General features: G+C 41.5%; 1 protein-coding gene across 1 annotated transcript in view; it reads right to left on the bottom strand.

Annotated features, from left to right (window-relative positions):
* LOC103507031 (cartilage oligomeric matrix protein) overlaps nucleotides 1-15,914 on the bottom strand; it is a gene marked incomplete at its 3' end in the record, with an annotated part of 30,105 nt that overhangs the window by 7,295 nt on the left and 6,896 nt on the right. The window contains 7 exon segments of the mRNA XM_026821979.1: nucleotides 329-448; nucleotides 1,215-1,397; nucleotides 3,664-3,721; nucleotides 3,935-4,008; nucleotides 6,857-6,886; nucleotides 7,214-7,406; nucleotides 13,299-13,525. Of these exon segments, the coding sequence (XP_026677780.1) occupies nucleotides 329-448; nucleotides 1,215-1,397; nucleotides 3,664-3,721; nucleotides 3,935-4,008; nucleotides 6,857-6,886; nucleotides 7,214-7,406; nucleotides 13,299-13,525 (885 nt within the window).

Raw genomic sequence — 15,914 nt, 5'->3', positions numbered from 1 at the left:
GAGACCTAAAATTGTTAAAATGGACTATAAAATTATTAGACTCTCTCCAAGTATCCACTCTAATTCTCAACACATTGTCTTCTCCCGTCCATCTCTGCACTTTAAGTGCAATTTGTCTGGTTGCTCTCTTTCAGTGAAATTATCATTGCAATCTTGTTGCTCTCTTTCAGTGAAATTATCACTGCAATCTTCACATCTTTTGTGACAAATAATAAGTGCAAAGTTTAGACGGAATGAGACTTGAAATTGTTAAAATGGACTATAAAATTATTAGACTCTCTCCAAGTATCCACTCTAATTCTCAACACCGTCTTCTCATTCTACTTGCCTTGAGCGCACGGGTTGCGCGAACATCCACCAATGCGTTGACATCTCTCACCATCTCCTGTGTATCCAGACGGACAAGGACCACATGTGTAACCTTCAACCGTATCGAAGCATTGAACACCTGGATGAAATAGGTATATCGGATGAGTGAGGAATTAAAATCCATCGTCTTGGAGGTGATTGCACGTCAAGAGTTCGAACCTATCCCCGGCGTTCATTGACTTAGCGAACATCCACCAATGCGTTGACATCTCTCACCATCTCCTGTGTATCCGGACGGACAAGGACCACATGTGTAGCCTTCAACCGTATCGAAGCACTGAACACCTGGATGAAATAGGTATGTCGGATGAGTGAGGAATTAAAATCCATCGTCTTGGAGGTGATTGCACGTCAAGAGTTCGAACCTATCCCCGGCGTTCATTGACTTAACGGAGTATTTTCAAAAACATAATGAACTATGGACTCACACCATTCAATGAATGCCGTATAACTTGGAGACATCAAATGGCGTTTGGCCCCCAATATACCAAATAAGGGTCGTCGATAGATGGACATTTCGACACTTGATTGTTGATTCTAAGATATTGGATTTTCGTATGTCCCACCTCTACCGTCTAACTTTTATCACTAGAACTTATTTACAAATTTTCAAACAAGTGTAGACGAAATCCTGTTTATTGGTAATTTGGTACCCTTTGTTCAAATTCTAACCTGTGCTCCTCTTCTAAATCACCGCCTTGTTCAACTTATGGAATTTCGTGGATCCGATTGTTCGGGATCCACGACCTAGCGCTTACAAGGCACACGCTCTACATTCCAAGCAAACTAGGCTGGCTAATATAACACTTTAAAAACAAGTACAGAATTACAGATCTATTTCTTACCTTGGAAGCAGGGTCTCATGTTGCACGTCACGCCGGGTTTACAGTGTATGCCGTCACCCACGTAACCGTCCGGGCAGCGCATACACCTGGGCCCTTCCCGGGTATCTCTACACTCTACGCCAGGGAAACAGGGGTTGTCCGTGGCACAGGTCGGCTTTTTAACGATCGGAATAGCTGGAAGTTCTGTCAACGGGGAGAAACATAAACTTTTCGGTTGCAGCAAATCGCAACGGAATAGCCTTAAACTAAAATGGACGTGGCACACAAGGGATCAAGAAGAGACCGCCTTAACATGATAATAAAGTCGTAACGGAACGACTGTGAGGGATGCAAACTGAGCGAATTCGTCAGATGCAGTAACGTAGAACAGGATTACCTTACGGAGTCACGGAGGACCTAATGATTCTGTAGTGTGAGGACTTTCATGTTTATGCACGGAGGAGTAGGCATCTATGTGCACTATGAGTGTACAGTATTAACTCTTACAGTTGGAGTCCCATATTAGGAATATTCATATTATCATAGTTTTGTAGCACTCACACTTCCCTCAGATTCTCTTAACCATCTGGGTTTTTCTGATCTGAATTTTTACCTGGAGCTTACCAAGAAAATCGCACGGTTTGAACGTACGATACATTTCACATTCTACCTCTTTCTGTGTTGATTTGAAACATTGAGATTTAAGATCAAAGTATAGTAATTAACAAAATTTCTCTATTGAAAGCAGAATTCAGACTTTGTCGTTGTAACTTGGATGACTAGTAGTACCCGAAAGCTACCATATTCTCACTTGGGTTGACGTTTTTGTGGGCCAAATTTCGCTTTAATATCTCGTACAAAAAAAAAGAAAAAAAAAAAAAAACTGGAAAGAAAATGGTTTGAAGAAAAAGTTCAACAGCTTTGGTCAGCTTGGATTTTGAAATTGAAATATTGAACTTTTTATCAAGAAATGAGATACTAACGATAGAAATTGACTTTGTCTCATACTATTATCTCGTAATATACGAAACTATTTGACAAACAAAAAAACATATCCCCCTGAGCAAAAAAAAAAACTAAACTTATACCTAAAGAAGTCATATAAGCGCGTTAAAAATTCTTTACTGTGGAACTGTTCTAAAGTGGTTTGAAGAAAAAGTTCAACAGCTTTGGTCAGCTTGGATTTTGAAATTGAAATATTGAACTTTTTACCAAGATCTATCCTAAACATGTCAAGCAGATGTTGATTTTGGTAGCAAAGTTGTGGAGGTGTAACGAAATTGAAATATTGAACTTTTCACCAAGATCTATCCTAAACATGTCAAGCAGATGTTGATTTTGGTAGCAAACTTGTGGAGGCGTAACTGGACGAATATGTCAAATGATGTTAATAAATACTTAAAAAATATCTGACCGAGGCTGGTTGAACTTTCTCTATCAACAGAAAGGAAGACAACATTGGTTTCTCTAGATTTTTTCAATGTAAATGACTTTACAAGCTTTTATTTTTGTTATGGTATATTTAAGTGATCACAATTCAAGACAAAGTTACGTATTTGGTGCAAACAGTGAGCGTGTGTTCCTAATGCTAATGTTTACTCGTATACGACTAAGGCTGGGGGTTACATTTCTTCAATGTTGTCCATCTGAGAAAAATGAGATACTTTACAAGCTTTTATTTTTGTTATGGTATATTTAAGTGATCACAATTCAAGACAAAGTTACGTATTTGGTGCAAACAGTGAGCGTGTATTCCTAATGCTAATGTTTACTCGTATACGACTAAGGCTGGGGGTTACATTTCTTCATTTGGACGAATCAGAATGTTGTCCATCTGAGAAAAATGAGATGTTTTATCAAGATCTATCCTAAACATGTCAAGCAGATGTTGATTTTGGTAGCAAACTTGTGGAGGCGTAACTGGACGAATATGTCAAATCCGTAATGATGTTAATAAATACTTAAAAATATCTGACCGAGGCTGGTTGAACTTTCTCTATCAACAGAAAGGAAGACAACATTGGTTTCTCTAGATTTTTCAATGTAAATGACTTTACAAGCTTTTATTTTTGTTATGGTATATTTAAGTGATCACAATTCAAGACAAAGTTACGTATTTGGTGCAAACAGTGAGCGTGTATTCCTAATGCTAATGTTTACTCGTATACGACTAAGGCTGGGGGTTACATTTCTTCATTTGGACGAATCAGAATGTTGTCCATCTGAGAAAAAATGAGATACTAACGATAGAAATTGACTTTGTCTCATACTATTATCTCGTAATATACGAAACTATTTGACAAATAAAAAAACATATCCCCCTGAGCAAAAAAAACTAAACTTATACCTAAAGAAGTCATATAAGCGCGTTAAAAATTCTTTACTGTGGAACTGTTCAAAACACTATCATGTTACAGTGGTGTAAAGTTATATTCAACCAGCCTTGGTCGTTACTGTCTATAGTCCTCACCTGGACGGCAAATGTTACATCTCTCGATGTAATCTCGGAGGGCCCGGGTTTCAGCTCTCTGCAATCAGAAAACGAGTCACAAAAAATTGGAAAATGAAGTCACAAAATTAGGAAAATTGAGTCACAAAATCGGGATTCTGACACCTCTGACCCTCGTCATTACATCTCGTAGTGTAAATTCGGGTTCTTCAAAAACTCATGTTGTAGCAAAGCAAAAGCTCAAACTTGGTCTTCGAAAAACTTTGGAATTTCGTTCTGTTCGACATCTTACCTGAGCCTCAAGCTCCTGCTGAAGACGCTTGACGAGGGAAGTCAACTCATTGACTGTTTTGATCAGGATATTATCTGTGAAACAGAAGAAGAAAATAATGAGTACCTATGCTGCTTCTGCACATTCACTTCATTCGCCGCTAAAACTTGACTCAAAAAAAGTATATTTTGTCATCTCAAAAATATCACTACAAGAAAATCTTTGGTCGTTTTGTCTTGACGAAAAGATCAACAGCTGTAGATTGTTGAACCCACCTGTAAATTAGATAGGTACACATAAATGTTCCTCAATTATTCTTGTTCTATAGATTTTAATTCAAGATTTATGTTATCAGAAAATGCAACTCACCATCACATTCGTGACCGATTGGAATATCACCTGAAAGCAGAAATATTGAAGAAATGGTTTAGAATTTTTGATCGTAGAATCATATCTTACTATTGGTACCATAGTAAACAATGCTCTCTCCTGATTTCAATCTTCTTGTTCCCTTTACTCACATACCTACTTGTATTTTTCGTCACTCCCATCAATTCTTACGTTCCCAACCATCCCACCTTTCTTCCATATCCCATCTTCAATTTTTTCAGCTAATCTCTCCCTTGCCGTCACGGTCGTTATCCAGCTGGTTGGGATTTGCCACCTTGGGACAGTTGTCCATCGGATCAGGAACACCATCGCTGTAAAGGAAAAATAAGTAGGTATTTGAATTTGCATTGAGCTACGGATATACACAAAAAGCCCACTCTGAGGCTTAGGTGTTGGGGCAACTACCCCAAGGGATGGACTTGCCGTCACGGTCGTTATCCAGCTGGTTGGGATTTGCCACCTTGGGACAGTTGTCCATCGGATCAGGAACACCATCGCTGTAAACGGAAAATAAGTAGGTATTTGAATTTGCATTGAGCTACGGATATACACAAAAAGCCCACTCTCAGGCTTAGGTGTTGGGGCAACTGCCCCAAGGGATGGGTTCAGCTTATACGAAGCTACTAGTACAGAGAGAAGCTATTTCCCCTGTGTTTATCAGACCATCAGAATATATGAAAATCTCCTCTTCAAGTGTGCCAAAGGCCAAAAATGAACGCGCCTTACATTCGGCACACCAACATGGCCACTGCTTTGTTTTTCTGCGCTTATTTTTTCCCTTTATCAAAATTTCCCCATTTACAAATTATTTTCGATTTCCATTTCGTCCTCCTCCTTTAAGTTTTTTTTTTCCAAGAAGTTACATAGAGGGAACTGTAACTCCTAGGTTCTTATCGTTCCGAAATCGAAGAGAGAAGGAAGACAAGATAGGAGAAAGCCAGCCGTTCCGAGAACGAACATCAGGATAAAATCCGTCCCGAGCGGAAATTCTGCGCTTATTTTTTCCCTTTATCAAAATTTCCCCATTTACAAATTATTTTCGATTTCCATTTCGTCCTCCTCCTTTAAGTTTTTTTTCCAAGAAGTTTCATAGAGGGAACTGTAACTCCTAGGTTCTTATCGTTCCGAAATCGAAGACAAGATAGGAGAAAGCCAGCCGTTCCGAGAACGAACATCAGGATAAAATCCGTCCCGAGCGGAAATCGAACCCGTGGCCTAGCGCTTACAATCCAGACGCGCTACCAACCAAACTAACTAAGGTGGCTAGAATAAGGCTTAAATCCTGCATAACTTACTGATCAGTGTCCACACCGGAATCACACACGTCACCAATATGGTTACTGTTCGAGTCGGTTTGTTCCGGGTTCGATACCCGGGGGCAGTTGTCACACGCGTCACCAATACCGTCGTGATCTGAGTCCCTCTGATCTGGATTGGCGTTACGGGGGCAGTTGTCGGCGTGATTGTTGATTCCTAAAACGGTGAGACAAAAGACAATGTGAATTCTCAAGCTGTGTCCACACATACGCTGATCTGGATTGGCGTTACGGGGGCAGTTGTCGGCGTGATTGTTGATTCCTAAAACGGTGAGACAAAAGACAATGTGGTGAATTCTCAAGCTGTGTCCACACATAGTCAACCTCGTCGATCGTCGGTTTTTACACATGTTCCACTTTTACCGAAGTTCCAGTCCACTTTTACCGAACCTACTCAGATCGATCTGAAACTTACATCTTGGATCGACATCAATGGACGACTGCATTCCTTAGTTAACAACTATACAAGGAGAAAATCTACATAAACGAACATCTAACTAAGGCCAATCAAGACCTTCTCTTCAAGGCGAAGAAGCTCAAGGAGGTGAATGGATGTAAGTTCGTTTGGATCCTAGATTGTGATCAGATTGATCAAGAAGAACGAATCCTCACGCATCTACGTCATCTCAGAATGTGCGAGACCTGGAAACCTACATGACACTCATCCCTCCACATGGAATCTCTGGGTATTTGGATGAAGAAGCTCAAGGAGGTGAATGGATGTAAGTTCGTTTGGATCCTAGATTGTGATCAGATTGATCAAGAAGAACGAATCCTCACGCATTTACGTCATCTCGGAATGTGCGAGACCTCGAAACCTACATGACACTCATCCCTCCACATGGAATGTCTGGGTATTTGGACAATATCTTTTAGTTCGAGATCTTACCTGAGCCTCAAGCTCCTGCTGAAGACGCTTGACGAGGGAAGTCAACTCATTGACTGTTTTGATTAGGATATTATCTGTGAAACAGATGAAGAAAATAATGAGTATGCTGCTTCTGCACATTCATCACTTCATTCGCCGCTAAAACTTGACTCAAAAAAGTATTTTTTGTCATCCCAAAAATATCACTACAAAAAAATCTTTGGTCGTTTTGTCTTGACGAAAAGATCAACAGAACTGTAGATTGTTGAACCCACCTGTAAATTAGATAGGTACACATAAATATTCCTCAATTATTCTTGTTCTATTGATTTTAATTCAAGATTTATGTTATCAGAAAATGCAACTCACCATCACATTCGTGACCGATTGGAATATCACCTGAAAGCAGAAATAATGAAGAAATGGTTTAGAATTTTTGATCGTAGAATCATATCTTACTATTGGTACCATAGTAAACAATGCGCTCTCCTGATTTCAATCTTCTTGTTCCCTTCACTCACATACCTACTTGTATTTTTCGTCACTCCCATCAATTCTTACGTTCTCAACCATCCCACCTTTCTTCCATATCCCATCTTCAATTTTTTTAGCTAATCTCTGCGTCAATCTCGATCAAAGTACTACCTACTGTGAGATGGAGCTATAAGATCCAAACACTCGCTGCTCCAAAGTCTCTTAAGTACTGATTAGGAAATTAGGACTTACTTCGGCCACTGGGGGTAAGCGCGAGATCTCTAGATCGGAATCTTTGGTCCAAATCGTTGTCTCTGTCCCGTGTCCGCGGATCTCTGGGATCTTGAGCTTGTATGTCATTGGAATTGGAGCAGCCATCTCGTTCCAGAATGTTGCTCAGAGTTGAATCTTCATCAACTTCCATCGTGTAGTGTCTTTCACGACTCTGTAATCAGAAAAATCAATCATGAGAGTTGTTGTTGTTTTAGCGGCTTTAGCTTTCGCCGAATGGTGACGGTAGAATAAAGAAGGTTAGGTGTTAGAGTTAGGTGGTAGAGAATGCCTCCGGCGTCAATCTCGCCTCCACAATTACCTTTCTGCACTTCCGATCCGAGCAGGCCAAGTCATAATCGGGCCATCCATCCAAATCCGTGTCTCGTCCGCAAAACTGGCCATCGCCCGCCCATTCTTACTTTTTTAAAGGTAAAACTAAAATTGATTGCGTAGGCGTGAGATGAACTGAATAAAAGTCGCATTTTACTAGGTACCAAATTGTTAATCTAGTATTGTCCTCGTCAGCATCTTCTTGACCTGAGTTAGGAATGTGCACACAGTTGTCCTGGAAGGCATAGAAAATAATGGAGAAGTTGATAAAAGCTCTGAAAATGCTCCTTGTTACAAATTGCTTTTGGATTAACAAAGTTGTCTTGGTGGTGTAGTGGTTAAAGCGCTCGCCTGGGTAAATAGGAGGGTATACGGGCTCCATCCCAGCCGAAGTATGGCTTCTTACTTTTTTAAAGGTAAAACTAAAATTGATTGCGTAGGCGTGAGATGAACTGAATAAAAGTCGCATTTTACTAGGTACCAAATTGATCTAATGTCTAGTTTTATGTTTGGATTTGCCCAATAATACGAGGACCAAAAACATATCAACATCCAACTGTAAATATTTTTCAAGCGGAATGTTTTGGATCAAAACATTGATTGCTCGAAACCAGAATATCAGTACATTACTCGTATGTTGCACCATATGATATGAAATCGATGGCTCGTTACACTTCTGAACCATTTTCTCATCTCATCCACCCGCCATCACTTACCTCAGTATTGGTGCACATCGAATTGGAATCGCATCCGCCGTTAACTTCCATCGTGTAGTGTCTTTCACGACTCTGTAATCAGAAAAATCAATCATGAGTGGTATATAAGTATAGAATTTCTTACTTTTTTTAAGGTAAAACTAAAATTGATTGCGTAAGCGTGGGATGAACTGAATAAAAGTCGCATTTTACTAGGTACCAAATGGTTAATCTAATGTCCAGTTTTATGTTTGGATTTGCCCAATAATACGAGAACCAAAAACATATCAACATCCAACTGTAAATATTTTTCAAGCCGGAATGTTTTGGATCAAAACATTGATTGCTCGAAACCAGAATATCGGAATTTCTTACTTTTTTAAAGGTAAAACTAAAATTGATTGCGTAGGCGTGAGATGAACTGAATAAAAGTCGCATTTTACTAGGTACCACATTGCTAATCTAATGTCCAGTTTTATGTTTGTTTGCCCAATAATACGAGAACCAAAAACATATCAACATAACTGTAAATATTTTTTCAAACGAAATATTTTGGATCAAAACATTGATAAACAACCAGAATATGACGATTTCACTTTTGAATTTGCATTCGGAATGTATGTTTCCTGTCGCCATATTTGGTCAAAAGTCATTTGACCAGATCCCAAAGTTAGCCCACAAGAAGAAGGCCTACTTTAGCGAACCGTGTACCAAATAATTCGAGTGAACAATGGACTGAAAGATTGGCTCTGATACGGTGTTCGGAGTTCATTATTTGAGAGTTTGGCCTCATAATAATAGAGTTCCTAGGGTTATGTTGTTGTTGTTTTAGCGGCTTTAGCTTTCGCCGAATGGTGGTGGAGAATGCCTCCGGCGTCAATCTTGCCTCCACAATTACCTTTCTGCACTTCCGATCCGGGCAGGCCAAGTCATAATCGGGCCATCCATCCAAATCCGTATCTCGTCCGCAAAACTGGCCATCGCCCGCCCACCCGTTGTCACATTTGCACGCATAGTGGTTGCCCAAGATCCGTGTACACTTGGCGTTTCTATCGCATCTCGTACCGTCCGGACATACATCCGCTCCGAAGTTCTGCGACTGACAACCGACGGACACGTTGCGAACCATGTAGGAGTTACGGCACAGGGAGGTACATGTGAACGAACCCTGCGGGAAATGAAAATAGTTAAATCAAGACACACTGAAAAGGATATTCGAATCAAGGAATACTTGTCTGCTCCTTTTGGCAGCCTTTAATGTGCGAATGAAGATATTCCAAAGGATCGTTCGTTACTTACTGGACTGTGTATTTTTTGTGAGTTCCAAAACATGTCTCAATTATTTTAATGCATATCCTGTGCTGTCCGATATGAAACCAATCCTCCTTTCACTCCTGAGCCATTTTCTCATCCCATTCACCCGCCATCACTTACCTCAGTGTTGGTGCACATCGAGTTGGAATCGCATCCGCCGTTTCGTCCGTCAGCGCACTCGTCAATACATGTGAACGAACCCTGCGGAAAATGAAAATCGTTAAATCAAGGAAACACAACTGAAGCTATGAAAACGATATTCGAATGAAAATCTTTAAATCAAGGAACACTGAAGGTTTGACAAGGATATCCGAATCTCTAATCAAGGAATACTTGACTGCTGCTTTTGGAAAGATGTGTGAATCAAGATGGCTGAAGCTACTGAAGGATATTCGTTGAAAAACACCTTCCAAGGGTGGTGTATTTTCGCATGTAAAAAGATGTGTATTTATGATATTACCTCTTTGAGGAAATTGCAGCAAATATGCATTCGCTTGTAAAGTATACAAACTCAACTCATATTTACGACTGTACGAGTACATTACTCGTATGTTGCACCATATGATATGAAATCGATGGCTCGTTACACTTCTGAACCATTTTCTCATCTCATCCACCCGCCATCACTTACCTCAGTATTGGTACACATCGAATTGGAATCGCATCCGCCGTTTCGACCGTCAGCGCACTCGTCAATATCCACGCACGTCTGTCTAAACCGGACCGCATGCTCCAAACCCACTCCCTGTACTCCTGTACTGCCCGTGAATCCAGCAGGACAAGGATCGCACCTGTAGCCCGGGAATAAGTTGGTGCATTGAACCCTCGGGTCACAAGGCTCGGCCAAATCACACTGTGAAGGAAAATGAGAATTACGTTATTACACCAGTTGAGAACACCTCCATTACACAAAAAGCCCACCCTGAGGCTTAGGTGTAGGGGCAAACAGCCCCCAAAAGATAGGTTAAGCTTATAGGAATCTACGGTTCTTCTCAAAAATTCACCCATCCCGTTTTTTGGTGGATTTTGGATTGATACATATCGATATGTATCTAAAGTATCTATCTACCTTTTAGAGTGCGAAACTGCGAAGCGCGCTGCCATTTGATTTGTGTCAAACGTATTGTGGCCTTTTCTACTGCCCGTGAATCCAGCAGGACAAGGATCGCACCTGTAGCCCGGGAATAAGTTGGTGCATTGAACCCTCGGGTCACAAGGCTCGGCTAAATCACACTGCGAACAGAAAATGAAAACGAGAAGAATCGGTCAGCACACTGGAAAACAGTTTTATTACACAAAAAATCCACCCTGAGGCTTAGGTGTAGGGACAAACAGCCCAAAAAGATGGTTTAAGCTTAGACGAATCTACAGTTCTATTAAAAAATTCACCCTGTTTTCTGGTGGATTTTGGATGTATCTATGTACCATTTAGAGTGTGAAGCACGGTACCTAATACCATTTGATTTGTGTCAAACTTATTGTGGCCTTTTTTGTTGAAACTTCACTTACCTCATCAATGTCGTGACATCGGGTACCATTGCCTGTCGTTCCCTCAGGACAGCTTCCACATCTGTAGTATGGATGCTCGGGAATATCGTCACATCGTACACCTGAAATTTAACATCACATTGTAATGAGGTTTTGCTGCCGAAAGTTCTAACCTTTAGTTTTCTAGTTCCTTCTTATGTGCCTATGGCTGCTGGAGCTAGGATCTGGTTTCCGACAATTACTTGTACATACTTAACTATACCGTCCATCTATGCACTTTAAGTGCAATTTGTCTGGTTGCTCTCTTTCAGTGAAATTATCACTGCAATCCTCACATCTTTTGTGACATACAATAAGTGCAAAGTTTAGATGGAATGAGACTTAAAATTGTTAAAATGGACTATAAAATTATTAGACTCTCTCCAAGTATCCACTCTAATTCTCAACACCTTGTCTTCTCATTCAACTTGCCTTGAGCGCACGGGTTGCGCGAACATCCACCAATGCGTTGACATCTCTCACCATCTCCTGTGTATCCGGACGGACAAGGACCACATGTGTAGCCTTCAACCGTATCAAAGCACTGAACACCTGGTCGAAACAGACATATCAGATGAGTAGAGGGTTAAAATCTAGCGTCCGAAATCGCACGTAAACGTCCAGAGTTTGAAACTATCCCCGCCCTACATTGACTTAACGGAGTATTTTCAACAACATAATGAACTATGAATTCACACCATTCATTGTCGTAAACTTGTAGACATCAAATGGCGTGGACATCATAGGAAGAAGCCAGCCTTTCCGAGAACGAACCTTGTCTGTTTAAGATAAAGTTCGCCCCGAGCGGGAATCGGACCTACGACCTAGTGCTTATAGGGCACACGCTCTACCCTCCAAGTTAATAGACTGGCTTACTGGCATTGACTTAACGGAGTATTTTCAAAAACATAATGAACTATGGACTCACACCATTCAATGAATGCCGTATAACTTGGAGACATCAAATTAATGGCGTTTGGCCTCCAATATACCAAATAAGGGTCGTCGATAGATGGACATTTCGACACTTGATTGTTGATAATGTTGATTCTAAAATATTGGATTTTCGTATGTCCCACCTCTACCGTCTAACTTTTATCACTAGATCTTATTTACAAATTTTCAAACAAGTGTAGACGGAATCCTGTATATTGGTAATTTGGTACCCTTTGTTCAAATTCTAACCTGTGCTCCTCTTCTAAATCACCGCCTTGTTCAACTTATGGAATTTCGTGGATCCGATTGTTCGGGATCCACGACCTAGCGCTTACAAGGCACACGCTCTACATTCCAAGCAAACTAGGCTGGCTATACTGGATGTCTTAATTTGTGTATGATCGTCTGTTCTTCACTTGGATCGTGGTCTCAGCTATCGAACACAAAGGTCAATACAAGGGCACGCTCATTGGAGATCTGAACGTCCAGCTCTACACTCCAAGCAAACTAGGCTGGCTATTATAACACTTTAAAAACAAGTACAGATCCATTTCTTACCTTGGAAGCAGGGTCTCATGTTGCACGTCACGCCGGGTTTACAGTGTATGCCGTCACCCACGTAACCGTCCGGGCAGCGCATACACCTGGGCCCTTCCCGGGTGTCTCTACACTCTACGCCAGGGAAACAGGGGTTGTCCGTGGCACAGGTCGGCTTTTTAACGATCGGAATAGCTGGAAGTTCTGTCAACGGGGAGAAACATAAACTTTTCGGTTGCAGCAAATCGCAACGGAATAGCCTTAAACTAAAATGGACGTGGCACACAAGGGATCAAGAAGAGACCGCCTTAACATGATAATAAAGTCGTGGGAAATGTCACCCTACAGGGTGTATTCCTCTTGTTATAAGTCCTGAATAATACCTAATTTGATCAACTCAATGGTTCCAAATTCTTCGTTCGTCCCGTCACGCTCATCCTTATGAGCGGAATATTGATTCGATCTTTTATCCTAGTAGCGCAATTGGAATGAAAAGTTAAAAATCGTGATGCGAACCCATCCGGTGCGAACTTTTCTGTTTATCTCTACAAGCTCATCGTTTATTTGACAGATTCATCAAGAACTACAAACATTGAGCCGCTTTTACTCACCAATCTCATCTACGGATTCTTCATCTGTTTTTCTCTGCAAGGTCAACATTTATTTGAAAGATTTATCAAGAAAATACGAAGATTGAGAAAGCCTCCGCCCCCGCTTTTACTCACCAATCTCATCTGCGGATTCTTCATGGAGTCGAACATCTTCTTCAAGCTCTGGGTCATAGCCACGGTCCCATGGTCAACACAGTCCATATACAGCGTATACCTGGCTCCCATGATGTCCTGTTTGACTCCCAGTAGCAACCCGTTGATTACGCCATCATCCAGGAGGTCGTCCTTCACGGACCATCCTTCCACGATGGGCTTGCCATTGTGCTTCGACTCGATGAGGACTGGAAAGGAGAGGTTGAAAATAAGTGAAGGAATCGGGAAATCGATGAAATCCAAGGATGTAAACCTAGGTATCGCGACATCGAACAAATCCAAAAGCGTAAATCGAAATGTAAAATTAGTCCACCTGAAAATGAAAAGTAGTCCAATCGCGTTCCAAGGAATGGAGGAAATACCTACGGAAATTAATTGTAAATCACACGGAGTATCCCAATCACAGCCCTAAAGAACAAGTGGAGCACGTATCTGTGATTCAAAATGGCGGCGCTTCAAAATCATGCCTCCTACGGCATGGTGATCCCGTACAAAGGACGGGTCAACCACTAGTCTGGTTTAAAAAACTCATGAATTCACGACATTAACTTCGGATCAATCTCAAAAATTTCTGCTATTTCAGAGGTGTTGCGCCGCCCCTATGAGAACCTTTGAAGTGTTTGAAAAGTTTTCACCGACCATCCTTCCACGATGGGCTTGCCATTGTGCTTCGACTCGATGAGGACTGGAAAGGAGAGGTTGAAAATAAGTGAAGGAATTGGGAAATCGATGAAATCCAAAGATGTAAACCTAGGTATCGCGACATCGAACAAATCCAAAGCGTAAACCGAAATGTAAAATTACGAGTAGTCCACCTGAAAATGAAAAGTAGTCCAATCGCGTTCCAAGGGATGGAGGAATCGAAGAAATACCTACGGGAATCAATTGTAAATCACACGGAGTATCCCAATCACACCCCTAAAGGACAAGTGGAGCACGTGCTTCGACTCGATGAGGACTGGAAAGGAGAGGTTGAAAATAAGTGAAGGAATCGGGAAATCGATGAAATCCAAGGATGTAAACCTAGTTATCGCGACATCGAACAAATCCAAAAGCGTAAACCGAAATGTAAAATTAGTCCACCTGAAAATGAAAAGTAGTCCAATCGCGTTCCAAGGAATGGAGGAATTGAAGAAATACCTACGGGAATTAATTGTAAATCACACGGAGTATCCCAATCACACCCCTAAAGGACAAGTGGAGCACGTATCTGTGATTCAAAATGGCGGCGCTTCAAAATCATGCCTCTTACGGCACGGTGATCCCGTACAAAGGACGGGTCAACAACTAGTCTGGTTTAAAAAACTCATGAATTCGTGGAGCACGTATCTGTGATTCAAAATGGCGGCGCTTCAAAATCATGCCTCTTACGGCACGGTGATCCCGTACAAAGGACGGGTCAACCACTAGTCTGGTTTAAAAAACTCATGAATTTACGACATTAACTTCGGATCAATCTCAAAATTTTCAGCTATTTCAGAGGTGTTGTGCCGCCCCTATTCTCGTCCTTCACCGACCATCCTTCCACGATGGGCTTGCCATTGTGCTTCGACTCGATGAGGACTGGAAAGGAGAGGTTGAAAATAAGTGGAGAAATCGGGAAATCGATGAAATCCAAGGATGTAAACCTAGGTATCGCGACATCGAACAAATCCAAAAGAGTAAACCGAAATGTAAAATTAGTCCACCTGAAAATGAAAAGTAGTCCAATCGCGTTCCAAGGAATGGAGGAAATACCTACCTACGGGAATTAATTGTAAATCACACGGAGTATCCCAATCACAGCCCTAAAGGACAAGTAAATCACCGCCTTGTTCAACTTATGGAATTTCGTGGATCCGATTGTTCGGGATCCACGACCTAGCGCTTACAAGGCACACGCTCTACACTCCAAGCAAACTAGGCTGGCTTATATAACACTTTAAAAACAAGTACAGAATTACAGATCTATTTCTTACCTTGGAAGCAGGGTCTCATGTTGCACGTCACGCCGGGTTTACAGTGTATGCCGTCACCCACGTAACCATCAGGGCAGCGCATACACCTGGGCCCTTCCCGGGTATTAGAACGAACTCATCGCCGGCGATGGCTTCCTCGACCACTTTGCCGGTCTCTGAAACAAACCGGGTGACACAAAATGAAATGAGCGTTCAAGTCAACCAAAACCGGAAGTTTTTGTAAAGAATCAAAAGAGGCACCTTGTAAGGACGGTGCAAGTTGTGTCTGCAAATTCTGTCTCGGTGGCGTAGTGGTCTGGGGGATTCCTTGGTAAATAGGAGGGCGCGCGAGAAGTACAAGAAAGCTCTGACCATTAAATATATTGGAAATTGACGTAGGTGTCACACCAAAGTATCAATCTACAAGTCTAGGGTGTCTCTACACTCTACGCCAGGGAAACAGGGGTTGTCCGTGGCACAGGTCGGCTTTTTAACGATCGGAATAGCTGGAAGTTCTGTTAACGGGGAGAAACATAAACTTTTCGGTTCCAGCAAGTCGCAATGGAATAGCCTTAAACTAAAATGGACGCGGCACACAAGGGATCAAGAAGAGACCGCCTTAACATAATAATAAAGTCGC

The sequence above is a fragment of the Diaphorina citri genome, unplaced genomic scaffold (assembly GCF_000475195.1).
Source record: "Diaphorina citri unplaced genomic scaffold, Diaci psyllid genome assembly version 1.1 scaffold283, whole genome shotgun sequence".
NCBI classification, from domain to species: domain Eukaryota; kingdom Metazoa; phylum Arthropoda; class Insecta; order Hemiptera; family Psyllidae; genus Diaphorina; species Diaphorina citri.
The sequence above is the reverse complement of the archived record's forward strand: the minus strand, read 5'-3'. Positions and strand labels throughout refer to the sequence as shown.